This window comes from Diabrotica undecimpunctata, chromosome 2, assembly GCF_040954645.1.
Source record: "Diabrotica undecimpunctata isolate CICGRU chromosome 2, icDiaUnde3, whole genome shotgun sequence".
Taxonomy (NCBI): domain Eukaryota; kingdom Metazoa; phylum Arthropoda; class Insecta; order Coleoptera; family Chrysomelidae; genus Diabrotica; species Diabrotica undecimpunctata.
In genome coordinates this window covers 160,930,645-160,947,644 of record NC_092804.1, presented here as the reverse complement: position 1 = coordinate 160,947,644, position 17,000 = coordinate 160,930,645, and the positions used below count along the sequence as shown (strand labels likewise).

The following is a 17,000-nucleotide window of genomic DNA, read 5'->3' as shown; positions in this document are numbered from 1 at the left end:
AACTGATACTAGAGATATCGATATTGAATTTCGAAGAAGGAAATGTAGTTGGATTAGTCACACCCATCCAATGAAATTTGTCATAGATTAACAGTTCTTATTATAACATTGTGGATCAAAACAGCCATTTTCAATCTGTGAGCAGAAGTTTGTAGATAAAACTTACCGAAAATTCTTTGTATACTCTACAATATGCTTATCAAGAAGGGAACTCATGTAAAACAGCCCAGGAGGAGCTTACACCAAAACATTCTTAAGACATTAAAGATGCCTCTATTAGGGGTATGCAGATGAGAAAGATAACTAATGAAACATTATGCAGGTGAATGACTTAAATGTTCAGTACAGAAATATATCCGCGAAAATTCACATAGGAGTCATCTAGTTAAAGATCCATCTAGATTGATCAGCTTCTCCACATTGTACAGTATATAGTTCAGTGTATCAACAGTGGGAAGTCGAGGAGGAAGAAAGAAATCCATCAGCTCGTCCAAAGATACTGATCAAGAAGCATATGGTCGATTTCTTACACAATTGGGGTTTAAGGTATTGTAAAATTTTAAAACAAAAAACATTACATAATAAAGCCTTGAAATTAGTATTTACACAATAAGAGGAAAAACCCAGTACCTTATGTTCCATTATATATACACACAAGATATCAAAAAAATAGCCAAACACATAAAAAATAAAGGAATAACACCAGCTTTCAGAACAAAAAACTTAACTAAATATATTATGAACAAGAGCCAAAAGAAAAAGCACTTACACAGTGATGTATACAAATATAAATAAAGCGACTGCCCAAAAACTTACATCGGTCAAACTGGTAGAACTTTTAAGAAACGTTTAGCAGAACACAAAATGGTTTTCAATAACAGAAAAACAGATTCTACATACGCACTTCACTCTTTAGACCATAATCAATCTTTTAATGGCCAATTTCAAATTCTTCACATTAAAAAAAGGCCTTAAGCTATGGCACTTAAAGAAGAAGAAGTGACCTTTTTTGTGTAAACCCAGTAAGTTTAAGAAGTTTTCGTATAGTTTTCTCGGTAGCCTTAGATCCCAGAGCTTCAACATCCCCATATATCTGCGTGATAGTGACTTGGATGGACAATAGTGTATACAGACATTCGAAGGACTTGCATTAACTAGTAAATAGTATTGCAGTTCTAGGATTTTGTTTGTTTATTTTGTTTTTGTTTATGTTCTAATTTGTTTGATGTTATTTGTATTTTCCTCTAATGTAATAAATTTTTACTATATCAGTACTAATATCAGAAGAAGAGCTACAAGAACGAATAAAAAAATTAAAAAACAGAAAAGCACCTGGTCCTGATAAGATAAACAATGAATTGCTAAAATATGGAGGAACAACACTACGCAAATGGCTCCTAAAATTATTCGTCGATATAATAAATACCGGAGTAGTACCAGCGAAATGGAAGGAAAGTCTCCTGCTACCGATACTTAAAAAGGCAGACTCGAGAAATCCTGAAAATTATAGAGGCATTAGTCTGATGAATAGCACATTAAAATTGTTAACGGCAGTCATAAAAGATAAAATCGAGGAGAAAGTGAACATGGTAGATGAACAACAAGGCTTCCGGAAGAACCGCAGCACAATAGACGCAATTTTTATTATCAGACAAATAATAGAGAAGTCTAGTGAATACGGAAAACCAGCATACATGTGCTTTGTAGATTTTTTGACAGGGTGAGCAAAATGACATCTTAAATTTATTACAAGCTGAACAAATAGACTATCAGATAATAAGGACAATTAATGAAATTAACAAGAACAACAAGACCAGAGTTATAATGCCAACAGGGGAAACAGAATGCATAGAACTAAAAGGAGGAATCCACCAAGGAGACTCGCTCAACCCATTGTTATTCAATATGGTGATGAATCAAATAATTCACGAAGTAAGAAAACGACATTGATACCACATGGGAGCGCATAAAATTACGATACTATACTATGCCGATGATGAAGTACTAATTGCTGATAACGAAGATGACCTACAAAGGCAGCTCCACACCTTTAATATCACAGGAAGTAAACTTAATATGAGAATATCAGTAGAAAAAACTAAATGTATAGTGATCAGTAAAGAGCCGCGTAGATGCAAACTAGAAATAGACGGCAAAATTGTAAAACAAGTAATGAAATTCAATTACCTAGGAGTAGAGATCACTAGTGACAGGGATATAAGAACAGAGACCACAAGGCAAGCATCAAAAGCGGCAAGAGTAAGTGGTTGCCTCCGAGAAACCATATGGAGAAACAAATATCTGACCACGGAAACAGAACTGGACTGAAACAGAATAAGAGGCAGACAAACAGGAGTAATACTAGTCGCACAAAGAAGAAGAAGAAGAAGTAATAAATTTTTCGTAGCTTTAAATAGCTTTTTAAACTCTCTCTCTCTCTCTCATTTAGGACAATCTTCTTGTTTGTCCTATTGTGTAAATACTAATTTTATCTACAGATTTATACCTACGTAATTTTAGTTTAGCACCTGCTATACAAAGTGCAAAAAATTTCCAAATTAATTTGATTAAGAAAGAATCGTAGCAATATACGACTGTATGGTACATCTATAATACAAACGTTAACTTAAATTTTATGGTCTGAAACTATTTCTCAACCGGAAAATCTTTAAAACGTGAAATTATGTTAAGTTTATATTGAAGTATGGGGGTCTTCTCTGTACAACTTTTCGGAATCACTAACGCAAGAAAATATTTGACAATCAAAAAACCTTACCTTCTAATAAATAATAAAACACGTGGTAGTTCCTTTCGTAGCGTCCTTGCGAGCATATCCTAGATTTTTCCAGAAGATACTTCTGAACCACAGCGCCGTGTACCATGCCATTTTCCTTGTAGTTGACTTGAATGAACTTTCCAAATCGACTGTAACAGAAAAAACACAATAAGTAATTTCTCCTCAAAACTATCAGCAGATTTTTAATTTTTGGATGTTTCATCGAAACGAAGCTATTCACGACGATTGAGCTTGATAGTAACTAGTTTTAGATTAGGTATTTTTACTACAACTTTTGAACGTAGGACCAGGATAACCTACTACGGAATTTGTAGGACAATGTGTGAGTTAAATTTAAATATTTATTAACCAAAAGAAAAAAAATCCGGTGGTTGGTAATTATTTTTCATGGCCACGTTAATGATACATGTTGGAAAGGGGGGGGGGATTCTTTGATAAAACCTTTTTTATAGGACATTTTATAGGACACATATTTTTCGGCAAATTTAGATATTTATCTTAAGAATAAACAAGAAAAAATCCCGTTAGTAATAAATTTTTGAGAATGGTCAAATCAACATATTTCATCCCTGCTACCCCTGTTAGCTACCACAAACGCAAATTGTTGTAAGGACAAAAGTTGGGCGTCTCGTCAAAATAAAGCTACTCGTGAAAAATTAGCTTATTAATAATAAATGATGAAAATGGACCTCGGATCCCTGATTTAGTTTAGAATTTAATCTGTCCTTTTTCTAGCTTCTTAGTGTTTTCATGAATCATCGAATTCCTAGTTTAGTTGTTAATATATTTTCCCCTCAAGAATTTCCCTTTATTTGTTAAATCGTAGCAGTAAACCTATGATCACCTGTCACCAGTTTCGCATAACAGTTTGTAACTATGTTTTCTTAAACATTAAATAACAATCCTTGTATCGGCATTCAAGTAATATTTATTAGTTATTTATTTAATTTAAATTTTACTATATTGTTTTTTCACTTAAGTTTTATTTTGTTTATTTAATCAATTTTAAAGTTATATTTAATAATCACACACATATAATATTGGCCTAATTGCTGAATATTCTGTACCAGACTGTACTCTAATACAAGTTATTATATTTCCAGCATTTAGTTTACCATGTACCGTTGACCTGAAGATGCATAGCAAATTATAATATGCGAAACCAGTCGTTGGTGTTAGAATAAATTGATTGTAAGTGTTATTCTTATTTCTTTTTGCCTATGTACCATTTTTATTATAAAAAATGATGTAAAAATATAAGAATAAAGAAACAAACGCTCAAATGATATCGACTGATCTTAAGAAAGCCTACGATAGGATTCAACGATAGGTTCTGTGGGTATATTAAAGAAATATATGGCGATGTATGCAGTGGAATTAGAGCGGGATGGATGAAATGGAAGGAGGCGAGTGTCTGGCAAAAAGATTCCAACGAAAATGAAAACTGTCATAAAACCAGAAATGATATACGACACTGAATATTGGGCAGTTAAAAAGAAAGAAAAACGACGATTGCATGTGCAAACTTTGTAAGCAAAGTTGCAAGTTCTTGGAAGGAGTAAGAGAGGAAGAGCAAAGATGACCCCGCATAGGAATAAAATCACAGGGAATGGTGACTATGTTGGCCAATTTATTAAGTCGTATTTTGGTTATTTTCCACAAAGTAAAAAATTAGACAAAATGTAAAAAAACAAACAGTTTATTCATTGCATTTATTTTTTATTAGCTTTTTAAATAAAGCAGATACTACAATTATATATTTTTCATTTATTAAAATCTTGTGATCTAACGAGTAAGTTGTAACAAGTTCTTTATAAATCGTTTACACATTTCCGAATAATTCAGATAGTGCGAGCAAACTGAAAATTTATAAAATAAATACGATAAATATTTTTTGGCAAGTATGAATTGATGATTTATCAGTGTTTGTTTTTTAAAATATATGAGTAGGTGAATAGATAAATCTATCAATGTGAGACTTAAAATATTTACTTATTTAAAATTGCAATAAATCTTGAATCAAAAATACTTTGGCTCTTATCGCTAGTATTTCTTATTAAAATCATTTCATGTAATGAATAGAACAAGTGCAGGTTTTTACGTTAAAGTTATTATTCATGAGATTGATTTTTATGTTTGTCAACAATAATTATGATTTCTGGTTTCAATAGATTTTTCAACGTGAAAAATATAGCAGTCAATTCAATAAATCAATTTAATGGTGGGTATAGTAGTAGACTTAACACTTAACGTGTAGTATATCGATTTGTTCCAAAACGAAATTGTTTCACTTTGTAATCCTTAATAAAACGTATCGTTTGTTCTAAAATGAAATAGAAATCAAGTTATTCAAAACATACTTTATTTTATAGTTAATTTTATGCAAATGCATATGAATTTTTGCACTAAGATATAATTTAGTGAACGTCTACGTAACTACCTTGTAACAATCTATCAACCAATGGATACCAGTGGAGTTACTACCTATATCATTGGTTGCTAATTAAGTGTTCAACAATAAAATGACACCTCAGTTGTGTAAATATAAAACGACACTTGAGATGACAATTTTATTGTTGGGATTTCGAGTAATTCAGTCTCAGGTATAGGTAGGTCTTATCTTAAATGCAAACCTGATAAAAGAAAAATGACAGGAACAAATAAAAGATGATATTAATTAACTAATCACATTTAATATGCATAAAGAAAACTAAATTTAATATAAATAAAAAGCAAATCTTGCCTAAAGCAGTACAAGAATAAATAAAAATGTGAAAATAATACTAATGCCAATTGTTAATATATTTTTCTCACTTCTGTCACGTCACTTTTTTGGACTTCACATAGAGATGTTGTTTTTTCCATTATAGTAGCAGCTATGTCAGCATGGATGTAGCTTGATACATCTGTGTTATACAACGTGGTTATTTGGTGTGTCCTACCAAAAAGGGAGACAAGACAAAATTCAATACGGAGAAAAAACCTTAAGATTCGATTAAACATTATAAATGGGTTTCAGAATAAAAATCCCACGGTGAAGGGTAATATAGGTTAAATTTATTGTTAATTGTATATTCTCTATAACAAAATAGGGATTAAATTGGGTTGTACATAATATCTGTTTTATTAGTATTATTTTTTCCTCTTATTTTCATAAATTAAGTAAGTAAAGTAACCCTTACAGCAATATAATATACTTTGGGAAGTAACCTTGATACTTTTCTGGCGCCCACAATTTTCTTTTTAGCTCTTTCTTTATTTCACTACTCTTTTCTTGTTCACTTATCATTAATTCTATCAGTTGTTCATATTTACTTCCTGGTAACTTAATTTTAGAGGCATGTAAATTGGCCGAAACTTTCCTGAGTTTAATTGGTCATCCCCTGACATAGCCTGCTAGCCAGGCGGCATTAAGTCTCACAATATTGTGTTGTGAGCACATCTCTTCCATTTTTGTTACATTGGCCACTACATCTGCCAAATCCCTTTCTTGTTAAATTGGTGCTTACCACAGAAGCCCACATACAATTTTTGTTACACCCTCCTCTGACAGCTTACACCTCCTCAGCTTACAAACGACGAGGCAACTTTTGGATCACATTCTGCAGAAGATCGTTCCATTCCTGCACCAATATGTCGCGAAGCTTCATAACTCTACGTACTCCGTAAACGTCTCTTTATCTCATCCCAAACATATTCTATGGGACTGATATTAGGACTGCGAGTGGGCCAAACAAATCGTGTGATTTAAACCTCTCAAGATACTCAGTGACTATCCAAGCAGTATAGGGGTATCCCATTCAACATAAATAGTAACTCCGTGCGAGCATCAAACGGTATGCCTCCCCATGCTATCTCACCCTTCACCAAATGAAAGTCGCTCGGCAACACATGCTTGATCACATTCCTCGCCTGGACGTCGCCACACTCCTACAGGTTTGTCTAAGCCCGTAAGACAGAATCTCGATTCAGCGAAAAATAAAACACAACTCCAATCCTGTATTATCAAAGCCAAATGTTCTCGTGCACAATTCAATCTGGCAATTCGGTATTACGCCATTGTAAAGCGGAGATCTAGTTCGACCACCGTGACAGTTCCGTTTCTCATAAACGAGAAAGGACAAAGCGGTCATCTCTAGCTGTTACAATGCTGCCTCAACCTGAACCAAATCTTCGAGTAAGCAGGCCGGTCTCTTCGTATCGTCGCCATACTCGTTGCGCACTCGAGACACTTACACCAACGTTTCTCGATTGACGCGTTGTTTCTGTGGCCATCTTCTTTCATTCTGTGAATTCTGTGTTTCTGTTACGCGTTGACTGTGGCCATCTTCTAACGCCACTACAATTCATGTCGCCACAACAGAGCTTATGCTCACTGCAATACACTGACAGTGACAACATTACACAAACAATTTACAATTGACTTAGAGTAAGTGGCCTGCCCTTTTTACCTCAAACGCTTATCGAAACAGCAACAATATTTTTTTTAAGAGATCCATTAGAAAAATATGTTACCAACGAAATAAATTCAAATTACAGGGTGAACCTAATTTTATGCTGCTGTGTACATCTTGTGGATCTGCCTCACTCTCTGTGGCCTCCTACCTTCCTTTGTTTGTGTCTGTCATGACATGTTTCAAACATTTTAATTGTTGTAGTTGGATTTTACCGAAAAGTCTCTTGCTAACCTTTAGCTCTCTTAAAATTAAGTTATCTGTTCCATAAACGGTCCACGGAATTCGTAATATTTTTCGCCAGAACATTTCCGGAACGTATATCGCTTATCATGGATCTAGGGCCTAGATCCATGATAAAACATGCAAAAATAAGAGGTGGTGCATATCAAAGGGTACTGTAAACTGTTAATTTTTGTTTTTATATTGCTCGATAAACCAATTTGGTTTCTATGCCCTAGACATACGAAAAGGAAGGAAAACTTACATTCCATTTATTAAAGCGAATTATACATTCTCTTGAATAAACATTAACAGTTGTTGTTATTCGTACTTGTATATTGCTTTATACGACTCGAAATGCGTCTAGTTCCTTAATAATTTACTGTCGAAAGCTAACTGTTCATTGATAGCTAGATAATATATGATTTAAATATTTTAATCACGTTTGAGTGCGCTGGAATATTGCCGAGTACCGAACCTAACCTCATATTCATGTCATGTTAAAATTACTAACAATTTAAAGAATTTTCGTTCCGGCATCCTTTTGTTTAACACGCGTTTGTCGAGTACTTTTATTGTTTCTGCATATGTAATTCGATCGTTATGGTAATTATGCATACAATAAAAACAGATAGTTTTAAGATACGCAAAGGTATTGACATATATGATATATTAGATTAGTTGCTATCTATAAATGTATGCGGTGAAATTCATAGAAACTTTGTTTTTGCTTACTACTGAAGCCAAAAAACAACCAATTTTTGTCCTTGATATGTTTGATCAAGATTTTTTTCGATTTCAGATTAATAGATATCTAGCATACAAAAAAAACTGACACGTTCTGAGAATTCCATCCAATTTATAAGTCAATGCTAAGACAATATGGCACCAAAGGGCTTGAAATTAAGACCATCCTATTCAAACAGAGAATTGAATAAAATTTTACACAGGACCAGTTTAGAAATGATCAGAAATATGTTGCAATTGCAAAAATATTACTTATTTTTATTAGAACAGGAACAGAATCTGCTATACAGGGTGTCCCCAAAAATAGTGCGTTTCTTTAAGGATATAATACACAATTTGAAACAAAAAAGTCCTCTAACACTTTTTCTAAACTTAACCGTTTCAAAAAAAAAAAAAAATACATTGTTTTCCATATACGTAAATTTGTATTTTCAGAATATTAAATAATCTGACAACGTCATACGCAGTGAAAGCGCTTCTTAATAAAAAGTCGTTTGTGACTTAGGATATTTAACATAATCCAACCCTTGTTTATTTATAGTTGCTTATATCTTAGGAAATGTAGGTAATACTATGCTCAACTGCTCAACAAATCCTCGTAGACACTTTGTCTCAGGACCAGCAACCTCATGTAGAGTCTTACGTTGCCATGTCATCAATTCCACTTGTAACTTTGACATCATAACATATACTATCGAATAATGTAACCTAAATTTAAATTATTAACATTTAACGGGTTTTTACCCAAATATTTAGTGGCTCAAAAGATGTACACCTACAGACTGTTTCAAGTTAAGAATTCACAACTGAACAGATAGGCCAGTGCATTTCTTACGGGCGTATGTTGCCAATAGTTCACGGGACTATGCAGGGCCGGCCGAAATAACCCATTCTTTATTTATATTCAAATTTTTATTTATATTTTCCAATGTTAATCAAATTTATTTTAAAAAGATAGGTACGTATCTATTTAATAAGCTTAACGACTACAATTACTTATAAATATGGTTACATTTTCAGGGAAGTGATTTTAAAGATTATTAGAAAAATGTCTTTATTAGTGGTTAAAATATTAGGTTTTACGCAATTGGTTAATTATTATGGCACAGGTAATTCTGACAGCTTAGGTGTCAACTCTCAAAATTATTTATAAAATATTACTTTCACAATAGTTAATAAATAGAAAGCAATAATAATTAAGATATTGTGCTTAAACTTCCATTATCGGGCAAGCCGGGCTAACAGGCCCTAACAGTAAACAATATTGATTACTTTATAATTGACTATTAATAGTTTTCTAATTCTCTTTATGTACTTAGTCATTCCAAACAATAGTGTCATTTGGAAAGCACATTTGGAAAGCAGACAGATTTATGAGTTATAGATAAATGAGCGGTATGTTTTTCAAAATAGTGTAATTAGGTGAAGTGGAGATTATATGTTTGTCTGTATACATAAGCCCAAACTGCCCGATTACGTTTTTAAATTCTTCTGCCCGGACAAGGGTTAAGGCATAACCATCGCGCACTCAAATCTCAAGTGTAAAAAATTATATTGTTAAAATGGATCCAGTTTTGCCGTTTAAAAGTGGTCAAATTTTACATCTGAGTGCTAAAAAAGTGATCTTAAACGTAGTGAGATACCACATTAATTTGCTTCGAGATGAAAGTCAACGTATTGTATTCGACAAAGTATCCGCGATGACAGGAGTGTCAGTTCGTACGATTCAAAAAATCGTACAGGAAGACAAAGAAGGTGAGCTTTCTGAGGTAAAAACAAACAGAAAAAGAACCCGTTGCCGAAACAACTCCAGAGACTATACTTACGATGAAGGTGTTCGTATCGGCGTTCGTCGAACAGTGCATAGTTTTTTTTTTGAAAACATTCCTCCTACTTTGAATCGTCTTCTGCCAAAAGTGAACCAAGACGAAAACTTGCCAAATTTTACCCGCAGTACAATGTACAGGTTGTTAAAAGACATGAACTTTGTTTATGCAAAACGTGATAAAAGTGCCGTGCTAATAGAACGTCCTGATATAATTGCATGGAGGCATGGATATTTAAGGGCCATTAAACAATATCGGGCTGAGGGCTATGACATTGTGTATTTGGATGAGTCATGGGTCAATGTGGGGCACTCGGTTTCCAGAGAATGGAAAGACAAAACCGTCACCTCGGCAAGAGATGCGTTCATAAAAGGGCTAAGTACTGGACTAAAGCATCCCACTCAGCGTGGACCACGTTTCATCCTTGTCCATGCCGGAAGTGAAAATGGTTTTGTAAACGGTGCTGAAATGTTTTTCCTTGCAAAAAAAAACAGCGCTGATTATCACGACGAAATGGACGGTCCGTGTTTTGAGAACTGGTTTGAAAACAAACTGTTGCCCAACTTAGTTCGAAAAACGGTTATTGTTATGGACAATGCTCCATATCATAGTGTAAAAACCGAGTTGTTGCCTAACCAATCGTGGAACAAGAATAACATTATGGACTGGTTAAGACAAAAAGACATATTTTTTGAAGAAAATTATCTGAAGTGCGAGCTTTTGGAGGTAGTCGCGCAATTTAAACAAAATTTTGATAATTACAAAATTGAAGAACTTTGTAAACAACAAAATAATGTCAAAGTGCTTCGTTTGCCTCCATACCATTGCGAATTAAATCCAATTGAAATGGTATGGAGCCAAGTAAAAAGGCATGTGGCCGTAAATAACAGCACCTTCAAAGCGAAGGATATGGAGGACCTCATAAAAAAAGCGTTTTCAAATGTTACGTCTGATAACTGGAAAAACTATATTCAACATGTAATGACTCTGGAGAAAAAATTTTGGGAAGTGGACGGTCTAATGGAAGACGTAACTCCCATAGTTATAGATTTATATGATAGTAGTGACAATTCCGATTTGGATATGGACGAAGAATGTACATAGTTTTTGATAATTGTAATATTGTAAATATATAAATGTCAAACTAAAAAACCAAATAATTTGTTACATTTCTATGGTTCTGTTGTATTTTTTTTAAAATATACAGAAGTTTTTATTGTTTTTTTATGTTTTTTACTGACACTAATAATATCTACCACAATACTCACTCAATTTGTTCATTAAACAATTAAGAATATTTTTAAGAGTCTGATGATGACCTAAGCCGAAATTTAATAAATAACTGTTGTGAGAAAAAGACATGTCTTTAATTTTTATTTTTCAAAAAAACAAAAAAAATTTAAAGTTACCTAAGTGAAAAAACGTCTAATGTGCAATATAACATGCAGTTCGGCCCTGCTTTTTCGCTGCAACTCCACTACTCTCGCCTATCTCAGTCTATCGGTAGTTCTGGCATCACCGCTTCCCATAAGGCTCCTTTATGAATTCTTAACTTGACACAGACATTAGACACACTGATGATGGAATATAGATTCCGAAAACGTTTTCTGATTGTGATGTAGCCCGATTGGTTGTTTTAATTAAATACCTTTTATAAAGGATTATAAATAAATTTTTTGTGATACATGGTATACAGCCAGCTACAGCAACTTAGTTTCCTTGTGGATATTATTTTTACTTAAGTAAGTAAGTACTATGGTTGAATTCCTAAAAAGTAATTAATGCAACTAAGAAAAATTATTTATGTTTTTCTGAAATGTATTGAAATATGGCATAATTAAAAACGAATTGTTAAAATGTTAACTATTTACCATAAAAAACAATTTATCTTTTAACTGGACTAGTATTACGTACTTATCAACCTTTCAAGGTGTTGAATGCCGAGGGTTTTAACTGAATTACATAGTTTACAGTGGAAATTAAATACAACAGACAACGTTTAATAATTATAATTTATTTTTTTACACTATGCTCGGACAGTAATTTGTTTACTTGTGAACTAAAATTAAATTAGATACTTACTTGAGAATAATTATTACAATAAATGTTTAAAGTGACCTCCACCTTGCATTTATACGACGAATTCAATTGTTAGTAATGCAATAGATAACTAAATTATGTCGGATAGTTTCTGTAACATCAAAAATTTGTTCCCGAAATTCAGCTTCTCATAAACTAACGATTTCAGATGTCCACAGAATGGGTCCACTCCTACCAATCCAACGACGAGGATAAGTGGTATCAAGAAGATTTTTAACAGCTTTTAACATTTTGTAAAAAATTATTGTAGACCTCTCTATTTAGTGTTCTGGGTAATTCATATGGTCCTATCAAACGATTGTTAATTATTCCAGCCCTTAAATTTATACTAAATGTTTGTTGTAGTCACCCCATATGTGGCAATTATAAAAATTATACACACCGTTTCTCGTGAAAAATGCTTCATCCGCACATAACACTTTATATGGATTCAGGTTCTCTGACGAGTGTATCCTGAAACTACCTACAAAATGTTAATTTTAGAGGAAGATCACCTTGTTGCAAATCTTGTGCTCTTTGATAGTGGTATGGGTGTAGAAGTTGTTCCCTAAATGTTCTACGAACAATGTTTTTTGACATTAGAATATTCATAAATTCCCGACATACATTTGGACAGCTAAATTACTGTTACACTGCGCTTCTCCATAAATAATCAACATATGGTAATCACGAATCGAAAACATTTTCGCGGTATTGTTGCAAAATATCTGTTTACTAAAGTTGTGACTGTCTACCATCGAGTTAGAATCTATGAAGAAGCTATGAGCATATTAACGTGTGTATTAAAAACGGCGTCAGTAGGTGTGGCTAACGATCATACCAATATGGCGGTGGGATCAGGGCCTGACTCAATAATATTAAAACTACTACTTATACAAATATGATTAGTTATTCAGAAGATTTAATCATAATCTAAAAAAGTGCAATACATTTTTAATAAACTATGATTTATTTATCCCGCGGTAAACACTAAAAACATGACATATTATACATAAAGATAAATTAATACAGTCAAATAACAAGTTGTATCTGAAAGAGATAATATTATAAATAATATTTTAAAGGGTAAAATGAATATACGGTATGAAATAAAAGAAATACGTTCGTTTTACAACTTATATATTTGATAACTACAAATTAACTGACACTTAAAAATTTAGTTCAATTAAAAAAGTTATTATTAAAAAAAATAAAATTAAATATCTGCCGAATATCACAATGGAAATACTGTGTAGATAAAAAATAATTATGTTGCAGTAGTTAATAAGAAATTTTAAGATATTTAGGATAAAGATATTTGAGTATTCTCAAGAATAGCACGATCTACCTTACTTATAAGATTTTTTATGAATACTATTGATTTATTTTCTGAAGTACGGGCCATTACTTTGTTTACATATTTGTATACTAACCTGTGGAACGGTATTCCTGAAGATTTTTTATTAACATTGCTTCTGCTACTGCAACTACGTTGAGAACAAGAAACCATTATTATGCACTATCACAATATAACATTACAGTTTTTATAAAAGTATTATAAAACTAAAAATATTCGAAAAACAACAAACGTAAACAATCATACACGATCTGTCAAAACGATCATAACCATAGATAAATAATATGGATCATAACAATATGGCCGAAGTGAGGTCGTTTTTAGTCACTTGATGCCCTCTCCATAGATTCTAGCTCCATGCTGTCTACGTTTAGATTTTCGTACTGCACGTAGTTGACAGATTTCTTTTTGCATACCAAAATGTATTTTCGTTTTTTGGTCAAACGGCTGAATTTAGAAAAAAAAATGTTATAAGACTTTTTGCTCTAAATGGTGCCTTCTACCTATACCTTTAAGGAATGCACTATTTTCGGGGACACCGTGTAGTCATATCGAGTTTGTTAGTTTAGTGATTTTTATAGACAATCATTTTTGAAAATCTTTTGTGCAGTGAAATAATTTATTGGAAAGTAAGGTACATATGTATTTATTTTATTACATTTTTAATAAATTAAAATTTGATTTATGGTATTTTGTTAACTTAAATAATAAAAATGTTGGTTTTAAATGGTATATAAAATCTGATCAAAAAATTTTTAGATTTACTGAATAAGTCAACTAATTTTAAATTTCTGTTATTATAGCAAAGACGTGAAAACATGTCTTTTATTTTTTCTTTTATCATTTTATCTTTCCATTGTTTGTCCTCTTATGAATCTGCATGTCTCGTTCTGCAATCCGTAAAAGTCATGCTCCATTTCTATGGAGAAGTTTTCCTTTTTCCAAATGGTGCATATGTTTCATTACGAACTCTCTTGTACTTTTCATAGGGTTCTTGAGTTCTTCTCGATGCATATTCCAAGCAAGCCTTATTTTTTCTTGACATCTCAATAATTTTATTTCGCCTGACAACCACGGTATTAAGACATAATACATAAAAGTGATGTTTAAATATTTTCTCATAAGTCTACGTCACTGGTAATCGATTTTTTGCTTACGACATTACCGGGAACGGCAAGAGCAGTAGGCGATAAACCTTTTGTCAACCACCTGTATACATAATATACGATTCTTGCGCTAAAACACAAATGAACACCGGAGTCCGGAGCCTAGCGGTGTTGGTGTATCTGTCTATTGTCACATGCATCGGATAGTGTTGTCGTTTTGTCAAACGAGAGAAGGCGTGGGTTTCATTTTGTATTCAATATGAATTTAATTCATAGATGGTTTTATAGGCCGGTACGTTTCAAAGAATATAACAGAGATATAAAAGCGAATTTATAAGTAGAAACAAGGAACTAGATATCAGTTAGGAAATTAATAAGAAAATGAAAACATAATAGACGGAATATGATGACTATTTATAACATTATTATATTTGAAATAGGATCTAGACAGTTTTTATTTAACGTATTTTGTGCACTTAAACAGAAAGAAGGATATTCAGATCTAAAAGGACTACATGGATATGAAACCAAATAAAAATCTTAAATGTGCTTGTTCAAGCAGTATTCGTTACCGGTTGTGCGTTTTTTGAAATGAAAACATATTTATTAGCGGAGGTAGTTTCGTAAATTACCCAAAATACAACCTGGAAAGTCTTTTCGCCCGAAATATATTATTTTTCTTTCGACGTTCGACTGAAAAAAACTTATAAGTTTGACTAACAACACTTCGGTCAAAGGACGAAAATGGAATTTATTTCGGGGTTTGCCCAAAGGTTTCGGTCAAACCTAGGGTAAACTAGTCATACCGGGAAGCGACTGTATTTCGACCTTTGACTATAACATTAACATAACAGATTAAATCTTTTAGCAAAAGCTGCTATCGCTTTGTTGAATTAAATGACCAAATATATGGCATAGGAGGACAAATTTGTTAAACTTCCCGTGCTCGAATCGGTATCAATAAAGTGTTATGACTTATTTCAGCATCCTTGCTTCATCAGACACTGGGGCTAATACAAATTCAAACTCGGAAAGTCCTAAGAATGTCTCCTAAAACTTTACCACAGCAGTAGTTAGCGTACAGAGGTGCCATCTACTTTGGTGGCCATGAACGAAAACGGTTAAATAATATCGTTTTCTGTCCTCTGGGATATACGAAATGTGTAAAAGATTATATCTTTTAGCAAAAGCTGCTATCGCTTTGTTGCAGGGATGTTGAAATGAGTTATAACACTCTATTGATACCGATTCGAACTAGGGAAATTTAACGAATTTGTCCTCCTAGGCCATATATGTAACTCTCTCAGAACTAGTCACTACCCCCGCACAAGAATATTCTATAGGGAGTAATATCTCGAATCTTCTGAGCAATATGCGATGACGTCTTCCGGATTGCATTCATGTCCGAGAAGAAAATACATTATCGGAAACTGTTCTTAATAAATTCGAACTGTAGGATATTATTCTTTACTTTATTTACTTCATTTTCTATCGTTTTCTATGGTTACAAAATAAGAAGTTTTGCAAAATAAGAAGTGTTAATATTAATTATTAGATCAATAAAAATTTGTGGGACGTCTATGTCCAATAACTAACAATGGGAAATAGTAAATGATTCTTACTTACCCACACAGTATGAATGTAACAACTTATTAAAAGTAATTCTAAAACATTAGCAGACTACACTTTGCATAGGTTGGAGGATGTAAATATTATATAGGACGATGAAGCGCGTCGGACAATTGCAAAGTACTTATTAGTATTTACGTTGCAATGAAAACCTTGGGAATTTTACAATTAAAAGTCAGTTTTTAACACATTGCATTTTACTAGTTTATCAAAATTTTTAGTCGAATATTTCCTTTAGCTAGGTAATTTCTAAATCCGGATATATCATTTTTGAGGAGTTTATTATTGAATTTTACTATCTTTTCGCAACATATAATGAGTTGAAGTTTAAACTCCTTATCTCTGGGTCCGTTGAGTACCTGAGCAATGGTGCATACCCTACCTCTTAAAATTGTTACTTGAATTGTGCTATGTTTACGATTATATTGTTCATGAATTGACTCATAATCCTCGGTGGATTTTGGCCTGCTCTCCCGTTGATTCCTAGCACCTTCCCTCCTCTTCTGACCCTTAGAATCTTAAAGTCTTCTACATCATCAATCCTTGACATTATCAGACACCCTACAATGTGTCTAGCCCATATTAGCCTTTGCACTTCAATAAATTTCATAATATCTAGATCTGTGTATAGCTGGTATAATTTAGAGTTATATTTTCGACGACATAGCCCATTTTTATGGATACTTCAAGTACTTTCCTTTCAAAGATACCAAGAGTAGTCTCTATCTACAGTTGTTTTGGGATAAAGTTCATGTTTCAGCCCCACATATCAAAACAGGTCTT

At 32.9% G+C, this 17,000-nt stretch overlaps 1 protein-coding gene across 6 annotated transcripts in view; it reads right to left on the bottom strand.

The window, feature by feature from the left end:
- LOC140435145 (unconventional myosin-IXb-like) overlaps positions 1 to 17,000 on the bottom strand; it is a 143,018-nt gene that overhangs the window by 85,500 nt on the left and 40,518 nt on the right. For all 6 annotated transcript variants that reach the window (XM_072523882.1, XM_072523880.1, XM_072523884.1 and 3 more), the window contains exon 3: positions 2,777 to 2,925. In XM_072523882.1, coding sequence (XP_072379983.1) covers positions 2,777 to 2,925 — 149 coding nt within the window. The remainder of the gene's footprint in view (positions 1 to 2,776; positions 2,926 to 17,000) is intronic.